The following is a 21,890-nucleotide window of genomic DNA, read 5'->3' as shown; positions in this document are numbered from 1 at the left end:
AAGTGTGTGTGAGAGAGTGTATGCACTGTGTCATCTTCAGGCTAGGCTCAATGAGCGAGGACTAATATGACCTGAATGTCTCTCGCTCGCACACAGAGTACTGTCTCTCCTCGCCTTGTTAAGGGGACAATGTTTGTTTTGTTTTCGCCGGCTTCTGAGAGTGGAGGTTGGGGTGGGGGGGTTTAGGGGGGAGACCGATTCAACACAGTTACTGAGGCAACCGGCTTTGGCCCCTAACATACAAATCAGGGTGCCAGGCAGGAAAACCTACATAACCACCGCCTAGACCACCGTGTATTCACAAGACAGGAAACTCAAGTGAGTTTCATTCTGATTCAACAAGTAGTGATGCCAGTGTAGGGGGAGAAGGGGAGAGAGAGAGAGAGAGAGAGGGAGTGAGAGAGAGGGAGAGAGAGAGAGAGAGAAAACAGTTTTTCCATTGCATTTGTGGACAAACTTTTGTATTCAAGTCCCGTGGTGACTGAAACAAGGGTAGGTGACGCAAGGTCAGGGAAAGGGGATGGGAGGCCCCATTTCTCTCCTTCTCAAGGGTCTAAAAACATCTCAGCCCACTCTTTCTCAATATTTGTGCCAAGCCAGTGAGAGAGAACAGAGCGGATCTGTTGATGTGGACTCAGTCCCCCTAAACGGCCAGGTCGAAGAACAGCACACCATGTACCGATGCCATGTGCTGCTATGTAATGACTAATCTTCTACTAATCTGTCTGTGATTCATAATCAATTATTTGAGAACAAAACGGAGCTGCAGATCTGTGATCACCTGCAGACAGTCACACCTTTCCATTGCTTTGTCTCCTCCTTAGCCCTGGCTTTGGCAGATCTTATAGCATTACTTATCCTTTAATGTACAAAACGTGCTGCTCGCTGTTGCTCTATTCTTTCTCTAATTCTCTAATCAACCACATCAATTTCTTTTCATTCTTAAACTGGTGGATCTGTGTAAGGCATCATTATTTGTTTATTATATTTTTATATCAATAGCGCCCCCAAGTGGCATTGGTTACTCAATGCAACATTTAAAGCACTTAATTTATTTAAAGGACGTCTTTTGACACGACAGGGTGATTCCAAAAAAATCCTTCAGTATTTGTAGTGGGCTGGGACCTGTAGATAGGTTTTAATAATATTTTAATGACAGACTTGTTACACTTGAAATTAGTCTTACTTTTACTGTACATACATATATCTGTAAATATAATCAATGGGACACAAATGGCAGCTACAGGTAGACGAAGGCACTCCTCTTCAGTGCTGCTTAGGCCTGCTTAGGCTGTCTAACACATGCATGACTGAGCTCTGAAGAGGAGCCTTGCAGACTAGTACTGTAGGGGACTTTACCTGAGCCTGGCTCCTTTTGTTTTGGTTTTTTTGGGGGGGTTTTGCTGAATAAAGCTATAAACTGGGTGAGGTGGATCTATTTATGTTGGATAACCCAGTTATTGAGCTTTCAAATGTTCTCATTAGTTCTCTTTTGGTGAGGTCATCTAGATTGAAGCCAATACTGCCAAAAGCTTGGTGAACTAATTACACATTTTAATCAGGTCGTCCCTGACTTAGTAAACTCAAACAGCCTAGTTATGTCTCAACATTTTTTCAGGATTTGTGGCCTTGCCACGGCACAATGAGGGCCTCTTTTTAATACAGAATGCTTTCTTAAAAGCCCATTTTAGTTAAAATCTTTCTGAAAATGTGAGAATTTACCAACAAAAGTTGAATATTTAAAAAAGCTCTATATAATTTCAAAGGTTTCAGGTAAAATTAAGCCAAATAATTTTATTTAGAAACTTCAAATACTCTATGTACCACTTGCCATTTTTAAACAAAGTATTATTTGAACACACTATAAATGTTTTGACATAAACAAGGTATTGTAGAATACTTTTTGTGGTTGTAGTATAATGGACACAAAAATACCACTAATTCATTTGGTATATGAATCAGTGGCTAAGTTAGGGCCACCTTAAAAACTGCCTTTCCTGTCTGCTTTCCCTCACGTTGCCTGTGTTGATCTATAGCCCATGGCCTCTCTAAATGTATTAGCAGAGCTGCCACGACAGCCACACAGCTACCAGACCAGGCTCAATCGAAGAACTCAGACAGGAAATATTTACTCAACTATTCAGACGCAGCCTATGACGAAGATTGTAAAGGACTCATGGGATTCCCAGTGGATGGATATTGTTAAGAAAATAATCCATGGTGAGAGATGCAGAGGGATACAAAGCTGTATTAAAACATATTAAGTGCACTTTCAATTGAAGGGAACTATATTTATATACTGTTTTTTTTCTTGTTTCATCATAAAACCAAAATGGGTTAGGATGGAACTAAATATTAAGCTGAATGAAAATGCGCAAAATAACTTTTAGGCAAATGATTTCTATATAAAATGCATTGATGCAGAAGTATATTACAGTATGGTGTGAAATAGGTTCAGACACAAGAGAAAAACTCAGAAAATGACACCAGTTTAAACAATTTACTTCCATCATCAACCTGATTTTGCACAAGTACAACTGTTTACAGACTGGAGGACAGAGGATAAGTGTAGACATAAATGAAACAGGTTTTTCTCAGAAAGTAAATAAAAAGAACAAAAAAATCCAAATGGGTTGGGGGGAGGGGGGGGATGGGGAGATGGTTCACTTATTCCACTGCGACAAATACAGGTAGCTACAACAGCACAGAGAATTTACAGTCAAAAGCACTCTCAACATTCAAAAATGAAGTCAACTGTTCACCTGGTCAAAAGTCTGTTTGCTACGCCAGATGCTGTACAGATGTGACTACGCCAACAGCAGGTCCAGGAACAGCACAAAAACAAATTCAGCACAGTTTGCGTCAGTTACATCTCAAATGGTCGTCCATGCACACCTAGGCGGAAGGTTTAATGGCCTATAACTACACGTTATAGTTGTACAGAAAAAGTTCTTTATTGGGCACCTGGAGTGGTGACAATGTAAACAATTCAGCAGATGGAGCGCCTAGTTAACACTGAACGTTGCTAATTTGACCAGCAAAATGTCATTTTTCAGTAACAATTAGGTGTTTTTCTGAATGGAAAAAAAGAGTCTGCTTTTAAGAAAGATGAACTGCTGAATTTCTATGTACTTTGCTTGTTTTCATTTTGGAACACAGCCAATAAGCTACTATTATGCTTCGAATTATTATTCCATTAATATAAAGTTTACACTTTTGTTCTGTTTCTGCACAAGGGCACACTTGTGATTTCCTCTGCGACTAATTTTGGTCTGTGGTAAAGAAAAGGAAAAAGGGGGGGGGGGGGAGAAAAACAAAAACCTTTGGCTATGGCTGTAACATACAATGCTGGGCTTATTGTTTTTTTGCATCAAACTTAATAAAAATGGAAATGGTTACCGTGGTAAAAACAAAACAGGAATAAAGCGGTGGCCACAAACTGCCTAAAATGTGAGATGAAGAGTAAAAGGACTTCTCATTCTTTACAGTTATCTGTGTCCCTGAGGAGAGCCATTCACCCTTGTAATCCAAATAACATCATGACACCCTGTCCAGCTTCACACTACTTCCCATGATGCGTTAAAAGATGTGAAAGGTTTACTTTTTTGGGGGGGGTGGGAGGCGGCAGTACATATGAACACTTGTTAAAGTAGGGGCCAATTTCAGATCTGAATAATCTATGTATAAACATTGTCTGCAGAAGCATATCTAAGAAAACTACTGACTGAAAAAATAAACACTACAAAAAAAAGCATGTCATTTTGTTCTTTGGAATGTAAAAGTTATCTGGATTTTCAGCTTTTAAATACCCAATGTATGTTTCTGAGATTACTTTATGTACAATACTTCAAACTATGTTTAAGACTAATGAACAGGGATTGCTTTTGTTTAACCGATTCAAAGCTGAAGCTACGCACAATTACGTCATGTTTATGATACACGTGGAGGGAAAAAAGCGAATTAATTGTGATGAATCTCCTTAGTGTAACTGAGGAGTGACCTGAAAATTGTCATATTTTAAACCATTTTGCAGCGATCATTTAGCTGTTAAAAATGTACTTTTCTAGGGTCCCTCCCCAGTCTTAAAAGTGACTATTTGTGGTTTAGGCCCTCGTGTTTAGGCATCTGCTGGCTCTGAGGTCTGGCCTGGTTTTACCACGGAAAATACAAAAATACATTATTAAATACAAGTCCAAATTAGTCAGATCTCCTTTACAGTGCGGATGCCTTTTGATTATATAAGGACCACTGTGCACTTTGAAACATCCAAGAATCATTTGCTTATGTTGCATAATTATTCTGCTTTGTACATAAAACAGAAATGGCCAGATTAGAAATGGCCAGGTTAGAGAGTAAATGGTTACCTCAACCCATTTAACAAACATATAATTTCAATTTTACAATAATTTATATTCCCTAAAATTCTACAGTGATTGTTTTTCCATTTCATTACGTTCTATTTGCTGTTCCTTTTTACGCGCAGTTAAAACACAGATACATTCAACGGGGACTAACAAAAATATTAATGTAGAAAATCTGACTATAAATATTTTGTTTACAAAAAATAGCAATATACCACTTTTTGAGAATGTTGATCTCCAAGTGAAATCCAGTAAAATGTGACTGTAAAAAAAGGTGTTACTAAAGGAAAAAAGGATAGTTTGTATGCAGTAGTGTACTCTCTGTAGCTAGAACATGCATCCATCAGGCAGGTGCTGGTAGTAAAGGTCCCCTAACTGGCCGCATAAAAATATTCCTGAAACACTGCCTTCTGCAAAGATCTCCTCTGCATCCTGCTTGATATAAAACATTTAAAAAGCTACTTTAGTGGGCATCAGTGTCCTGTAAAATGATGTGACATTTATGTACAAGCAATGAAGAAAAAATTGCCAAAAGAAAGTAGTTTAAGATTTCAACAGAAATTTCAGAATGGGATTTTTTTTTGGTTTTCGCCTCAAGTGGTGTTCATCCATTTGCCCCATTTCAGACTTACCAAAATAAAGCATTAATGCAAGATGACCCAAGGTAAATGCATCCAAACACTATACCCTCATAAAAAATAAAATAAAAATAAAACAAAAAAAAAGACCAAAAGGAGCCAACGTTTTACAAAGAGAGCTGAAAGCTGTAAGAGATACTGTTCACAATGTGCTGTGTTCAGATGTTTAGTGCTGTGTTCACTTCAGCTGATATGCCCCTCTAGCTCTTCTGAGAAAAAATAAAGAAATAAGAACATCAGTTTTGGAACGATTCATTACAGCTATGAAATAAGCTGGTGTGTGATATTCAATTACCATACTAGACTGGTTCCCGTTGGCTGCGTGGACCGAAGTTATCTCTGCGATTTGTCGCTGTAACTTGTGAGCGGTGGAGAGGGCATCGTCGTCTCCTTCGGCGTCCCGTTCCGATTCTCTTTCCCTCTTACCTGTGACGCTTCCTCCTGTGTGAAGCAGACGCACTGCGACAGCAAATTAGAAACAGTATTCGCGTTCACATTCATCCAGATGAAAACCAGGAAATAAATCTTATACCACCTATAAAAATCTAAGGTCTCACCTAGTCGCTGTTGCTGCTGTTGCTCCTGAATCCCACTTGGTCCCTGATGCTCCTCACTGTCGAAGTTCAGCAAAATACTTCCACTCCTGTTACCACTGGCAACAGAGCTGCCTGACACGGTTGCTGTCGTCAGGGTGTTAGATTTGTAATGGTAAGCTAACACATTTTAAATCTATATAATATGCACATAGGTTAAAAATCTGGTACTGGCCATCTAGTAGTTGTACTTTCCTTTCTCATCGTATAAAAAACTATGTATTTATTTTTTTAGTATATTAAACTGCTAACCAGAGTCAGGCACCAATATATGGTACTATTTGGTACTAATATGGTACTATTTCCTTATACTATTTGAGGTATAAGGAAAAGTGGTATTTTGACCCATGTACATGGTATTCTAACTCATGTTTTCCACCAATCCAAAGACCTTTTTAACCATGCAAGGAACCAAGTCCAGATATTTTGAGTGTTCCTGTTCTCTAAAAAAGCAACTGCCTTGAAGAAACCTCTTTAGAGGTTAGAGCTAACTAGCTCACTAGCTAACTTTTTCTCTAAGCACAGAGAAGAGTAGTGGGAGCTAGAAGGTAATAAAATAGTTACCTGGTGTGTTGGTCCCGGGCTGCTGTTCTCCTGGAGAGTAGGCTATGCCGTTCCCATTCCCATTATGCGTAGATGGCACTGAGGCTAGAAGTCCTGTTCAACCAGAAAACAGAGACACTGGGCTGCTTTTTTTGGGTGGACAGTTTTTGTATGTATTCAGTGAGAGATAAAATGTTGAAATAAACATACTGTTGAAGTACAATGTAGAATGAGAGGCTGGGTAGACTACTGCCATGTGTATACATACTACACTATATGTCTAAATGTTTGTGGATTCAGCACCCATTGCTGACACAGAGGTGCAAATACACACACACACATCCACAATTCCTGTATTCCTAATACAATTCTTTGGCGCTTTGGAGATAAACATGATTTTATTGGCACCATGTCTAATGCCTGGGCCAGAGGCGTACAAAGCCCCCAGTATTGAGCTGTGGAGGAGTGAAACTGTGTTCTTTGGAAAGATGAAGCTCCATCCAATACTTCTGGGATGAGTTAGAGATGAGGTGGGGTGGTGATAATCCAACATTCTGATTCTAAAAATCTTGTAGAATCCTTCCCTTGACAGTAGAGACTTTTGTTGTTATTCCAACAAAAGTGGGATAAACTCTTTTCCAGCTCAGAGCTTATTGTTAAACTCGTACCTAGTCCTCTGTAGCGAGAAAGCTGCTGGTAGATCTGCTTCATCCTCTCGATGTTAAGGCGGCTGGCCTCTGCATGGTTTACCATGGGCTTGGGGTAGTGGACTCCGATGATGCACTTTGCTGCAGCCTGCACCGAATCTGGGGCGTTCCACGGATCATAGATGTACTTGGCAGGAAAACCTCGGAGAACAGGTAAATAGCGTCTGGAAGGACAAGGAGAGATTAAACCGCAGAGTCTCATCATAGATACAAGAGCTGCTAGGCGTAGTCGTGGTCAGGTTTCCTATTGCAGAAAACATAAGGCTGACAACTATTAAAATGGTACAAAGTTTCCAATAACAAAAAGCTTTTAGTCAAATATGAGGGCATTTGTTGCAATACAGGAACTTGTGTGAACTGCCACATGAACTGGGCTAGATTCAAAACACAACTGTCATTTAGAGACCTTAAAAATATATATGTTGGTTTGTAATAAGACAATTATAATACTTCTTTTAAACAGCTCTGGCAACAATCAATGATGCTTAAGGCAGACTTTGTCCACACAATACAACTCGCTTACAGATTATACTTGTTACAGTACTTAAGCAAGTGTTACTACAGCACCATAAAGAAACAGTAGAAACAGCCGATAATACAAGGTACTGCAGGAAGGCCCAACTGGAAGTCAGAGCTTGTGGCTGAGTGGATGTTTCTCTTCAGGGTCCCAGGGACAGTGAAAAGTCACCTACCTACACGTTCGGCCTTACCAGAGCACGGACAGAGGGTGGTCGATGGCACCACAACACTTGCAGACAGGCCGACGCACTTTAAACCAACAGATCCTGCCTGTGCTGAGACACTACGAAGATTCCTACTATAACACGCGTTAGAAAGCAGAGGCAGTGACCAAAACCCCTTCCCACCCACCCATGGACCGTCAGATCCAGCCAACCAGACATCTCCATCCCGCCGCCCCTTACCCCGCCCCCACCCCCCCAACCAATCAAAACTCAGGGCTGAGTAAGAGGTTCAGGTTCACTCCCTGCCCCTCACACTGCTACTGATCGCTTTTGAGACGACAGTGATCCCAAGCCAAGGCAGAGAAACCTGCTAGCTGTCAAACGAGCAACACGGTATACTGTCCTCTGCTGCTGGGCGGCCCCCTCGTTTTGCCAAAAGGGACCACAACCCTTTCGCCAGGAACATTCACATCCTGCCTGGACAAGCGATAAAACACTCAAAGAACACAGAAGGTTGCATGGGCACTGGATGTTTTAGGAAGTTCACTACATGCGAGTGGACGCAATAGGCAGTTGTAGAAGGTTGCTGTGGAGTTGCAGACAGACCGAGGAGTCTATGAACTTCCCAGCATGTGAACACAGGGGTCTATGGTGATCAAGGCCATAAAACATAAAACAGTACATCATTGGCAGGGCTGCATTTAACACCAAGAGCGCCACTAAACATTTCAAAAAGAGTCTGATAAGGAGGAGTTGACCAAAGCTAGATAGAAGTGTTGTTATCCATGGCTTTGGACCCCACCTCCCATCATGCCCTCTGGGAAATGCATTGCAGCTCTCTATGCATTAAATACAGGCCAGGCTTAGTATTTCCTTACCAAGCGGTTAAAATCCCTTTTGATGAAACGAGATGCTACCGAGCTAAAGAACAGGCTACTGTATTGCCCAGAGAAAGAGCATCGAGCTTCAACCAGAATCACAGCTAACAGGCTTCCAAATGCTTTGGCTAAGAATGGCTTTTGTCTTAAAAGCAATCAACCACAATTTACAAAGGGGAAAGGGAAAGCTGAACTTTTCACCCAATCCCCAAACAGACAACACAGAAACACAGCACAAACAGTAGTTTTTGGCTATTGGGCTAATAATGCAGTCATGGCATTACTGTAGCAAGATGGAGAAGAAATCACAGTCTTAAGTGTTAAAAAAGTTAGCAAAAGTTAAATGTGTGTTTTTAACAGTTTCTCTTGAAAAGGATCTGATACAAAATGAGGTATGAGGTAGAAGGAAAAGCCAGAGGCTGTGGAAGAAGTTTGAAGAACCTAGGCAGGCTAAAAATGACAGAACAGGAGTCAGTTCAGAGACCTATAGCTATATAATAGTTCTGTTTAATATATATCTGGTAGAATACTGTATTGTACTGCATTGTGCCATTTGACATGAGGATTAATCACTTATCTGTATTGGAATGGTAGTTAGTCCTAAGTGCCCTTTTTTGCTCTTGTCCTGGCCGCAGCAACGGTTGAGCTGTCAGTAGGTTACCTACCACCTAGCAGTGTATGCATTTGGTAATGTTACCAACCTAATGAAATCGCCGTTAGGGTCAGTGCGCCGACCGAAGCCCACTGGACAATAGCAGTGGAAGAACTGCTGAAAGAAGGAGCTACAGGAGAGCCACATCCAGCTGCCTGCATTCACACTCCAGTCTGCATCCAATAAGAGCTCCTCAAACACCTGTCAATCACAGCTACCATTACACACCAGTCTATCATATACAGCCCTTTGCATCGATGTCTCCCAGAAACGACTAGACACTTCAGAAACTAGTTGCCATGACACTGGACTACCATTTCAACACAGGCACACTTGTCTAGACGGTTAAAAGTAGAGTTACAAAAGAGTAAAGACACCAGTCTTTTCAGATTTAAGCAGAAAATACGCTTATTACAACAGCTTGAGAACTAAGATCACTGAGTTAGATGGCTTGAGTTTAACAATTCAAACAGTATCAATGTTTTTTTTGGAGGAAGAAAAAATAAACTATATCAAGTTCAGCTAGACAAGTGCTATAAGTATGAAATGCACTCCTGGGCTTTTGGTAGATGTATCTTTGTATCTTTGTATCAGATTAGGTGATCGTAACCTGAAGGTTTACAGAGTAGTGAAATCAATGGGTTTCTAAGGGATGATAGAAGAACAGAGGAAAGCATAGGAGGGTTAGCTAAATAGACTCTATTAGAATAAAATCCACTAATGTTGTTCGTATATGAAGTCTTTACATTAAAATTGATAGGTCTAGCATGAAAAAAGACAGCAGGGTAAGATGATAAAGGTAAAAACACAATTTCTTCTCTAACATCGCAAGTGCTTCTATTTGTAAAAACACATAAATATAAATAGCCTCATGTAAGTGCAAAGCACCTTCATGCCCTCCTCCCAGCTGATCCACAGGTCTCCTCGGGTGAGGAAGCAGGCCACAGCATGCCGTGCCAGGTGGTGGATCCAGCCCTCCTGCCTCAGCTGGGTCATGATGGCATCAATCCAGGGGAAACCAGTCTTAGCCTCAGCCCACTTGGCCAGAGCCTCTGGGTTTTTATCCCAGGGGATACGAACACAAATAGGGTTGCCCTCCATCTTGTCGAAGCGCGGGTTGGTGGTGGCGGCAGTGTAGAAAAATTCTCGCCAGAGCAGCTGTCCATAGAGGGAGAGGGGAGGTGTGCTGGTCTTTTTCACCTGGATGGAGCATAAGGGGTTAGCATGAAAACCTGAGCATGACTCTGTAATACAGAGTGCTAGTGTATTTGATGCAAAGTAATTCTAGAACAGATTAACAGGGCTGGCCACACAAAGCGAATTTGCAGCTTAAGACTGAAGAGGATGAAGCTCACTTTGGAGCTTCCATGTTATCTTTAGGAAAAAAAATGAATGCTATTGCCTAATTGGTTGTATGAAGGGGATCATAAACATATTCTTCAAGAATTTTATTGTTTGGCATCTAAAGAACTACCATGTCAATTCCAGGTGTCTACATGTCTAAAAATAAAGGGTCTTAAAACCTTTAAATGCTTCTTCATACTTCAAAAGTTGTTCTTCTATGGCTTCTATCGCTCTAAGAATCCTTTCTTAGCTTACCTTTCTGTAGAGGTCAGTAAGTTTGAAGTAGAAGAGGCGACAGGAGAGGCAGCCGAAGCGAAGGTATGGGCTCAGGCCTGTGGGGCTGGCCAGAAGGGAGTTGGCATTCATCCTTGGTCTCTCAAAGTTTGCCACCCAAGCCTCCCAGACCAGGGTGAACAGAAGGGGAAAAAAGATCACACACTAAATTAAGCGATCAATTGATATTGTGAAATGTGGCAACATTGCCAGACATCCAACAGATGCACTTTGCATCAGCTCTGAATTTAATTGTGGCATGTACTTTTCTTTCAATTCCAGCTGGCAGACTGGGGCTTATGCCAGGGCTTTGCATGAGAGCCAACAATGACATGGTTAGTATTTTGATCCCTTTACCCTTCTACTAAACATCCTGTACCTTCCTCTCTAGATGTCTTTCAATCCTTGTTAACGCTTCTGTCTCCCCACCAGGCCACACAGCAGAGGGCAGTCCTTCTGTGTCAAACCCTACAAACAAATTTAGTTAATTAAGTTAGCACTTATTTTGATACAACTCAATGCACTGCAATATGGAAAGTGGATGTCATGTTAATATGATTGAATTGTTAACTGTTTTACATAAAATGTAGTTGGTAAATTGCCAACATGAGTAATGTTCTGAGTATTAATTGCTAAACTATATGGACAAAAGTATTGGGGCACCTGCTCATTCATTGTTTCTTCCAAAATCAAGGGTTTTAAAAAAAGAGTTGCCTTTTGTTGGAGTAATTACTAGCTTTTGGACTTGATTACAGCAGTGCAACAGTGAGAATACAGTTTTCCTGCTCCACAGCTCAAACCCCTCTAGCCCATGCTTGGCACTGAGCATGGCAATAGATTCATGTTTATCTGCTCAAGAGAGTCCTCTTCTATAGGCAATACTCTATACAATTTATAATTCTCTATAGGGACTACACAATCTTTGTGTGTGCATTTGTACATCTATGTCAGCTATGGGTGCAATTTAAAGTAGCTGAAAGCATTGATAATGTACATATGTCCACAAACATTTAGACATAGACACTATTAGATTGTGTATATAACATGTCTAATCTGTCAAAGCCCAAGTAACAAATTAGTAAGTCATGAGATTTGTTCTGGAGAAAAGAAGAAGAATATGATGCGTTGGATGTGTTTCAAGTTATATAAGAGATGCACACAAAATCTTACATTCTTTGTTTTTACTCTCAAATGTTACTCTCAAAGCTTTTGCTCAGGAAAGTCAATGGGAAAAATAGAAACGTATGGATAATAAATTAGATAATATTTTAATAACAGTACTGTTGTTTAGTGTTCATCTCTTTTTGCAATCATTCAGTGTTCACTGTTGTTCAGTGTCTGGAATTAATCATTCATTTTCGGAAAGTTTTCATGCCAATATTTGTAATTTGGTTAAAATATTGATATTGATATTCCGATATTTTGTGCAGAAGTCATTTTTGTTGTAATAAATAAAACTAAATAGGCAAACTAGGCAGAAACCATTTTGACAAAGTAAAAAATATGTTTTGTATTTCATAAAAAAAAAAAATCTATTCTTACATAAATTTCTGAAAGAACAGAACTGGCAATTGGATTCATATAAAATGACTCCATCGTATCTCACCCAGTTCTTCTAAAGAAGGCACGCCATATTTGTCCCCATGGTCTTCAGAGATAGGCGTGACACAACAACCCATGAGAGAACTGGACAAGGTCTCCACTGGCATTTCTGGTGGGTCCATGCGGCTGATTAGTGTCTGGAAACGCTTATAAGTCAGTGGTGGCTGACCACCATTTAACTCAATAATTCTAGAAGAGAATACAGAGCAAGAAAATGGGTCATGTTCAAAACGAAAATATGGCCTACCTAAGATTTTCCAGTAATACTGGACTAAATACCATGTCTAGTAAATGTCTAGTAAACAAGCTCTAAGAGGCTTAACTGTCCATGCAAAGCACTTCTAAGGTGACAAAAAGGGAATTTGTACCTCTTACATGACAATAATAGTCTTTTAGAACAGCATTCTGAATACTGCTAGTCATGCTACTGTTGGTCATTTTAGTCATGCAGAAATAGTGGCATAACATACATAATGTAAGGCATTGTATAGGAGTGATTTATAAGACTAAGGATGAAAAAAACCCTACTTGTCCAGGTTGTACAGTGTATGTGAGATCTTGATGATAACTTCTACCCCAGCCTCCATCGCAAGCTTTTTAATGGCAGCATCCCGCTCCTTCCCAAATGGTTCTGAGTCATACTCGAAAGTCAACCTGGATATTTCCCACTCCTAAAGGTAGAAATCAAAGAGAGAGTTTGCAGTGAGACTTGCAGTAACTCAACACATTAAATGTTATAAATGACTATGTTTTATTGATTTTAGTGATTAACAAGCCTGAAAGTATTTTCTTTGGAATTATGAAATTCCTAAATTAATTGAATATTACCTTAAAAAGACGTGGGAAAACATTGGCTGGTTGACCTCGAATGACAAAAAGGCGGGAATTAAGTTTCCGGAGATTGGAGTCGAGATCATCTAGGCACTGAAGGAGAAATCTGTAAAAATAAAATAAAGATACAAATCTACCACATACACTCTTTCATAAAATTGTGGTGACATCTGCATATATTATTAAAGTGCATTATAAAATTATGGAATTACTGAATAATTTGAAGTTAAATATTTCAGTTATCTGAAATAGTGTGACCTACAGCAGGCAAAATTTAAACAGCATTAACACCACTGTTCTAGCCTATGGTTGTACTGTACCACATGCCACTGGCCCATTCATTAATTCCCCAAACCACACTACCCTCTAGTGTCCAAAAGTGGCAATGCAAATTCAACCCATTGTGAAAGAGTGAAATGCAGACCTTAGTGGCTGCACGTGCAGTCCTGTCCTGAATTGGGATTAAACAGGGAGCTTTCTATAAACAGCCCTCCCTTTTCTGGCAAGATGGAATTCTAACCTCACAGCTGCCACAAGTTTCCATTCACAGGTTTCTTGAGTCTGTCCACCTGCACATGAAGGACTTTACTGATATTTTTAGTTTGGACACCTGCTTGGACACAGCTTGACTCAGCAGCTGACAAATGAACAGGATTTGAACATTTAGAAGGTGTCTTCCACCTGTCAGGTAAATCCTAATTGTGTGAATAAGTCACAATTAGATTTTAATCTCATTATTTAACAGAGAAGAAATCTGGGTGTCATTAGAAGGTCACAAACACAATATGACCAATGATCCTAGCCTGCTGTTAAAACAACTGAAATAACAATTAACTACAGTCCCTTAGTAACACTGATTCAAAATGTATGGCACTGTGTTTCAGCTGAAACATGAAATTAAAGCACACAATGTCAGGTTTATTTTAAAGGAACAGCCGACTGATCATCCTCTGTCTTAGGACTGTGCACTTTAACAACAAACAGATGGCTATGAAAGGACTACCACTGTATTACCTGATTACCTAACTTCAGCATGACATTCTCTGGTCTTTATTAAGACAGGAGACATCACTAGTTCATGACGCCTCAAGAGTACACTTACACCACTGTATATACATTAAATAAAGGAATCGCTCAATGGGTGCCTTCTGTCTTGGGTTGTTAGACTAATAACAGTAAAGATGTCTATTTCTCAAAATCTTTCAGATTTTGTGCCTAACCCCAATTGTCCAGCATACTGAATAAGGAAATATGTCGAAAAGAATATTTAAATAATATACTGTTATACTTATAATATTGTACATTAAAAAATGTACACAATAATGTCCATGTAGAGCCCAAATGTCCAGATTACAGTCCAGATAATCTAAAATAATGTATAAATAACTATGCTTAAGACATATTTATGATGAATCACAACAAATAAACAGAACTTTAACCTTAAAGCAGTGTAAGGACCTTAAAAGTACAACCCAATTAAGCAATGCATTTCACTGACTGAAGACAAGACTGCCGACAAATGACCTCAAAATAAGGAACTGAAAATGGCTCCATTAAAGTCTTAAGGGAGGATTTTATGATATGGGTCACATATTTCAGGCAGCCATCATCTACTGCAAAAGAAAGTCATTTTGGACCTTTTCTATTCATCCATTTGTCAAGAAATGGTCACACAGAGAAACTGGCGCTAATGATGTTTGAGAAGAGTTGTGATGCCTATATGGTTGACCCACTATAAATGCAAAGATTTGTAAATGAAAGTTAACAACCTTCCCCATAACCTTGTTTTCACTCTTCCTTTCGAAACTGATGTGCAGTGTAATGTCAGTACATTGTAAGTACTCTTAATGCTCACACAAAAAAAAAAAGTTCAAGCCTATGCTATGTAATTACCGCACGTGCAGATCACTGGCCAGAGCCATTAGTGTTCTAATTCATTTGTTCGAGGTCAATACACGTCCCCCTGGCCTGGTTAACCTTCCACCTGTGTCTATGTTCTAGCTGAAGTGTTCAGACTGAGCCCAAAGTCAGACGGTCTGCTAGCAAAGCCCTGATTAAAGACCAGACAGCAAAGCTGCCCATGCTCCAAATACATGACTAGCCACCCGGCCGGCATACTTCCACATGCAACTCCCCACTCATCACTAACACACGTGCACACACACACACATCCTGAGCTTCATTCAAGTCAGTGCAGTAGTAACAATTGTATTTCCCTGCCCATGTAAAAACAATAAAAAGCTAAGTTTAGTAAAACTGTATTCTCTTTAGAACACAACATCACTGTCCTGCAGAAATCTTGTATTTGAATTTCCATTATTTGCCATTTTGCCATACAGTTGTTTTCAATTTACTGTTTTTAACATGTCATGATGAACTGACCAATATAAATGCTGCAGAAATTACTTGGAATAAAATGTTTTCACACTGACTTTCATTAAAAGTTAAGATGTTTTTTTTCCTTCTCCTGTTAAGTTGCTGTTTTTGCATGACAGTGATGATACGCTATATAGCACCTCCAATCAGTTCCTACAGTTTACTACAGTTTATACAGCACCTCTCTTTTCAACTCCAGTTCAGTACCAGCTTTCAGACAGTATATCAATTAGCACATAGGTACATAAAGGGGATATCTGACGGAAACACTGTTTTTTCACTACTGACCAATTTAATTGTTTACAGCAGTCAGTGCCCATTTAAAATATATATGTTATATTATACAGTCATTGATAGCCAGAATTACAATGAATAAGAAAGATTGTCTAACGAGATCACCGTCTGTAGTTCCTTCCAGTGTGGCCTTCCTGACAATTTAGCATCCAAGTCTGCAAACATCAGAGGCAGCACTTGCCCTCCTTGTTGCATCCTGATATACTCTGATCTCTACCCTGAATATATTTAAGGAAATACTTATCATGCAACCTTTTGCTTTAGTTCGTAGGAGTAATCAAGTTGTCAGTAGGACTGCATTGTCTTCATATAAGTAACCAAAATTGCGTATTCATTGGTGTGCCAAATCTGTGTAATGCCTACAGCTAAAAACTGTTTAAAACATTATATTGTGGTTACTTGCAGCAGTTGGTATATGGGTTACTAGTGGCAGTTTTGCATTTATGGAATAAAGGAATAAATAGATACAGGGTGTGTGTTTATCTAAGTCTGCCTGCAGGGTCTAGACCATTATAGACTGGACAGTCCAATAATACCTGAAAGAGCTGCTTCTCTTTTAAAATCTCACATAACACCTTAAGAGTTACTCAAGGTTATTATCATTGTCCTTAACAACATCTTTGCCACTGACCTATAGAATGTGACCTCGGAAAGTGCTTTTGAAAAACCCATCTTTCTAGCCCTTTGCTCAGTCATACATCATCCCTTATGCAACTGTCCTGGCCTACATATCAGCGCGCAGGCGTGCTGCCACTGAAGGGCATAAAATTAGCCTAGTGACCTCCTTTCAGCTATAATAACACTCCATACATCTTTTAACAGGAAAGAAAAACTGACATTTCTGGCACTGACTGCTCTGGGTCACATGACATCACAAAACTTTATACATTAAAATATACATTAAACATAACAGTAAAAAAAATACTTCACTGTACTTTAATATAACTAGATTGCATTCCTAATCATTTTTAACCCTTTTTGTTGATCCATTCATAATAAAATGGTTACACAGTATAACAGACAGCTTCCACATTTAAATGGTGCAAAATATTAAATAATAATAGATGGAAAGAATTGATACTGCATTGGCAATATACAGAGCTCCACGCTATAATGGAGTTTATTTTGTATTATTTTGGAGTACTGTTACAATGAAAAGCATTGTAAGTCAGATATGAATCCATATCACATGACCTAATAATACTATTACTGTAAAAAAAAAAAAGAAGACAACTGACAAGCATAGCTTACAGAAGCCTTGTTGTAGGTAAGACGAAAAAAAAAGAATAAAGAATGGGTTTGCTAAATGCTTTGTAGCACATAAGATTATTATACATATCATTAAATGAACGAGCAAGTACAGTGCTAAACACTCTCTCTACAAGTTAATACTTCAATGCTTTTGGTAAACCTGGCCCAGATCCAGGTCTGCCGAATCCTCCCCTCATGCAACAGGTGTACATTATCTAAGACTGGAATAGCCATCTGCACACCTGCAGCTGGTGGAGACAGACACAGTCGCAGGTGTATCAGTCCTAAATCTGGTGAACTGACTTTAGAAGCTGACCAAAATAGCCCATTCAGAAGACTATCACAGAGGAATGGCATGGTGTGTGACAGACTGCCTCGAGTTTGAACGGACTGATTCCCAGCTTTTCGTCAATAGCATCTGTTACTTGGCCTACATTACGAAAGAAGCAAACACTGTTCTGGCAATATATTGCGGATATGTGCAGTAGGTCAGGAAGTAAATGTAGGGTTTTCTGTTTTTAGCTTAAATCGAATCTGCTCTACTGAAAGTCTGAAAGCACTTAAGTGAAAATAGAGAGGTGCACAGAAGCAAGTCAATTAGTGCACAGAATCAATACAGCCTGGTATAGGGTGAATAAAATGAGAAGGTGTGTGGACATGGTTTCATATATTGCTGCTGTCATGCAAACGTTGTGCATCAAAACAGAGGTCAATGTAATGTTTTATGGACTTTGTGGGTCATTCAATTACTTAACTTAAAGACAAGTCAGTATTATGGGATGATTAAGGACCACAGGTGGGGGAAAAGATGCCATAAAAGACATTAGAAAAGCAGTATTAAATATCAACCCATATTTTGGTATTCAAGTAACGCTGAGGTTCTTCACTGGCAGATGACTCACAGTTAATGGAAGTTAACACCTCGGCAACCAGGAGAACTAAATATGTGTCCAAATGTCAAGTCTATGACAGCTTTATTCATGTAGGCATGATGTAACCCAGGCGATGTCATAAAAAGAAACACATATGGTCCCTCTCATTTCAGCACTGGACCATAGTCTAACAGACAAGGTATTAAATTTCCTCTCACTTTGGCATATAAATTAAGTTCAAGAACCTTTGAATGAACTACTAGTGGTGACTCCGTAATCTCTCTCACTGTGTGTTTGAGACCTTGCAGTGCTTTAAAAGCTCTGAATGGGTTTCGCAGAGACACAGCAACAGTGAGACTTTAAATATAACTCAGCTACTTTTAGAGGCAAGTGTTTTGGTACAAAAAAATCATAGAGCAGGAAAATGAGTCTGACTATACTCCATGGGGGCTTTCGTAACACCCTGCCACACACTTCTAAATAGGCATTTGGATGTAAATAGAACAAAATGCACTTACCTCCACCTGTTGACCCCAAGGTTGGAGGACCCAGCAAACCAGGGGTCCAAGAAGTACACACAGCGGATGGTGCCTGCACCCCGCACTGCCTCCTGAAGCGCAGGGTTGTCGTGGAGACGCAGGCCCCTCCGGAACCAGTGGATGGAATTGGGGGCCATTTTCAGTGTGTCACCTTTTCAGGACAGAAAATCAGAACAAGAGTTTATCAAAAAAAGTCATACACACACCAATAAAGCTGCTGTGAGATGTCAAGCCACATCCATAGGCTTATTAGTCAGTTTCTACTACAAATGACTGAGTTATTACCAAGTTAAATAAAAGCTAGTAATGGTTCAGGAATTAAAATCTGACTGATCGAATGATTAATTAAAATATACTTAAAAGTGTTGTAAAAAGAGTCAACATTTCCTATTAGAAAGGAGTGAAGACAACGGCATACCTAACAAGATACAAGATGTACATTTATACCAATGACCTGCAAGCCAAACAATAAGATCCAGTCAATTCCCGTTCCATTTTTTGTGTTTTCCCTCATGACTTTCATCCCCTCCAACTTTTGGCATGTATCCCATCCATCTGAGTTGTTTGACGCAATTCTTATACTGTGACATTCGATTACTGGCAGATTTTATGTCTGACTCAAGGAGCTGACACAACAGTGATGTCCACATTGGAAGACACTCAAAATAGAGATTCCCCTATGGTAATAGTTAGCGGGATAATTTGTCAGACAAGAGTTATAATCTTCTCTCATGAGAGTCTTATCTCATAATCCATTCACAATCAAACACCAAATTGCATCTATTTATAGTTTAGAAAATGTAAGGTATAAAATATCAACCATTAATAGATGTATTACAGAAAATGCTCTGCATATAATGCATATATTTTATCACAGAACTAAAAACATTTTAGGTTTTATATTAAGTTTATATAATGTACATCACAAACAATTGTCTTAGCAAATAATAAAAACGGGGCAAAGAGTGTCTCTTTTATTATGATAGTGTAAATACAGTAAAATGATGTGAAATATGGAGTATAAGCATTTTCTCAGCGCCAGCCACAGCTCTTCCAGAGCGCAGAGCATCTTGGTGAGGAAATTAGGTCAGTCCTTAACTGGGTGAGACTGGCGAGACTACCTGGTATAAACACTGATGTTTTGAACACGTCTTAAGACCAACTGCTTCCACAAAACGTCGACAGATAGTTCACAGACCAAAAAGTAAGAATTCAGATTCTATGGAAAGCGTTATGAACTTCTACATTTCAAGATATAAACATTAGCTAGCTAGTGAAACTAGGTCACCGACGCGTACGTTATGTAACCCCAACATTGCTTATTTTAAACAGACGCCATGTCTTTCGCCAAAAATAAACAAAGAATTGCAAATGACATATTACCTTTAAATGTTATGTCAATCCTGAAGACAAGACCATCTCTTCCCACGGTATTTCGGGGAACACCGCTTACAAAGCTGCTGTTGTTGCGTCTCCGCCGTGTTGTGCTCTGACTCGCCTTAGCAGCTCAGCGCCACACTCCTGCTGCTGCTGCCCGACTGTGGGCCACGCCGCCGCTGATTGGCTGAGGCGAGGTCACGGGGTAAGTGCACACTCACGTTTAGGAAGCGTGGAGTGTCGCCGAGGCAACGCTGGCTGGGTCGCAAATGGCTCCGTATGCCCTAAGTAGTGCCCTTTGTAGCACATGGAATTCCCTGCGAAGCGTGGTGCCTGACCACCCTCTATATACGCAGGTCGTTTCAACACCAATAAATGTAGCTAATATCTCCGATTTCATTTTGGTTATGGATTTATTTACATTAGCTAGCCAGCTATTTTGGAGCACATTAGCACAGTGGTCCAGAAATACTGGAGGTAGCTAGTTCCCAGTCCCGTGTTGTAATCCATGTAGGCGGCTTTGCTATGGTATTATTATTTAGTGTTAGATGAATGATAGAGTTGAGAATGTCTATGTTATTAATCAATGAATGTGTTACTGTCACCCCCTTCTGTTTGTCTAAAGCAGCATGACCGAGGCTGGCAATATGTGTGATTTTTCTTTAAAATGGAATAAACAGCTTCTAACAGCAGCTGGCAGAGGATACACTAGTTTATTCTACCCAGAAAATCTGTTTGAGCCATATCCTCACAAGAGGATCTCTCCATCTCTAGCAAAGTCTTTCCATTCTGCCCCAAAATGCTCGTGTGAGCTTGCCAGCGCAGCAGGGGACGCTACCTCACAAAGTTTGATGTCAAATTCCTCAAGAAGAAATAGACAAAATAGACGAACATACAGCAGGTCTCCAACACCCCCCCCCCCCCTTTATTCTTCGTGTAAGAGGGGAAAAGTAGGAAATGAGACGGAGGACATGATCATTAGTGAAAGTGTCTCGACGTGCTCTGTGATTGTGGCGGGCTGGTCTAAACAAACGTCAAGGGCTGAATTTAGTTCCCAGTCCAGCCCTGCAAATAACTACTGGACAGCGAATAAACTCGACTGAATCGGGCAGCACCTCATTTCAGGCTGAAATGCTATTACACATCATGCCCCTCAGAGTTAAAGGCCTCTCTGAACACCACATTGCACCTATTTATAGTTTAGAAAATGTAAGATATAAAATATCAACCATTAATAGATGTATTACAGAAAATGCTCTGCATATAATGCATATATTTTTCACAGAACTAAAAACATTTTAGCTTTTATATAAGTTTATATAATGTACATCACAAACAATTGTCTTAGCAATTAATAACAACGGGGCAAAGAGTGTCTCGTTCATTATGATAGTGTAAATACAGTAAAATGATGTAAAATATGGAGCATAAGCATTTTCTCAGCGCCGCCAGCCATAGAGCATCAGAGTTAAAGGCCTCTCTGAACAAACGCCACTGCTTTACCAAGAGGAGTTTGTAGAGAATGTGTAGCATGATTAGACAAGAATTTGCCCTGAAAAAAAATAATATTTTAGAAAGGTGCTTTGTGATAATGGTTGAAAATGACAGATCCAGCAGATCTAGTGGAGAAATCGCTGGTGTGTTCATCGCCTCTGAGCCACTAGAGGTCTTGTTCTTGTTCTTGGTCTTGTTCAGTTCACTACATATGAAAGCCAAGTGTATATGAAAACATCTTGTTTCTGGTTCATATAAGTTGTCTGGAAGGCCACAAAGAGGCAGGACTGTTATTTTCTATTTCTTATTCTGTGTTCATGAGAACTATAATAAGAAACGAGGGTGAGAGCGAGGCGGCTGTGTGCATATAGGCCATTCTAGTGGGCAGTACTTTCCAGCGAGCATAGATAGACAGGCTGAAATATGGCTGAAAGAAGCTAGAGACTGACATGATCCCATGTGTAGGCAGATAGCTTCCTTGTAAACAGTATGAGATCACATTTGGAAATGACTAACACTTTCTTTTTAAACACTGAGGGAAATTAAAGTGTTTCCTGCATTGGGGAAATATACTGATCTTTG

At 39.7% G+C, this 21,890-nt stretch overlaps 1 protein-coding gene across 3 annotated transcripts; it reads right to left on the bottom strand.

The window, feature by feature from the left end:
• Positions 1 to 2,481: 2,481 nt before the first annotated feature.
• Positions 2,482 to 19,976, bottom strand: cry3a (cryptochrome circadian regulator 3a). 3 transcript variants are annotated; one of them, XM_072681705.1, is made up of 14 exons: positions 19,821 to 19,976; positions 18,417 to 18,588; positions 13,103 to 13,211; positions 12,803 to 12,945; positions 12,279 to 12,463; positions 11,052 to 11,140; positions 10,655 to 10,795; positions 9,944 to 10,255; positions 9,105 to 9,256; positions 6,804 to 7,006; positions 6,157 to 6,249; positions 5,557 to 5,679; positions 5,295 to 5,458; positions 2,482 to 5,208 (listed from the first exon to the last, which is right to left on the bottom strand). In XM_072681705.1, the coding sequence occupies exons 2-14, from the start codon at positions 18,572 to 18,574 to the stop codon at positions 5,200 to 5,202; spliced, it is 1,881 nt and encodes a 626-aa protein (XP_072537806.1). In that variant the 5' UTR covers positions 18,575 to 18,588; positions 19,821 to 19,976; the 3' UTR covers positions 2,482 to 5,199. The 3 variants fall into 3 exon arrangements, with proteins under 3 accessions (XP_072537806.1, XP_072537807.1, XP_072537808.1); XM_072681706.1 differs by having other exon boundaries at positions 2,482 to 5,205; XM_072681707.1 differs by having other exon boundaries at positions 5,557 to 5,667.
• Positions 19,977 to 21,890: the final 1,914 nt, after the last annotated feature.

This window comes from Salminus brasiliensis, chromosome 6 (assembly GCF_030463535.1).
Source record: "Salminus brasiliensis chromosome 6, fSalBra1.hap2, whole genome shotgun sequence".
Lineage (NCBI taxonomy): Eukaryota > Metazoa > Chordata > Actinopteri > Characiformes > Bryconidae > Salminus > Salminus brasiliensis.
The sequence above is the reverse complement of the archived record's forward strand: the minus strand, read 5'-3'. Positions and strand labels throughout refer to the sequence as shown.

Coding starts and splice junctions, on each gene's coding strand:
- cry3a (XM_072681705.1), bottom strand. CDS start 18,574: ATGGCCCCCAATTCCATCCACTGGTTCCGGAGGGGCCTGCGTCTCCAC. Junction 12,464..12,802: donor ACACTGTACAACCTGGACAA/GTAGGGTTTTTT, acceptor ATTCTCTTCTAG/AATTATTGAGTTAAATGGTG. Junction 10,796..11,051: donor AAAGACATCTAGAGAGGAAG/GTACAGGATGTT, acceptor CTGGTCTGGGAG/GCTTGGGTGGCAAACTTTGA.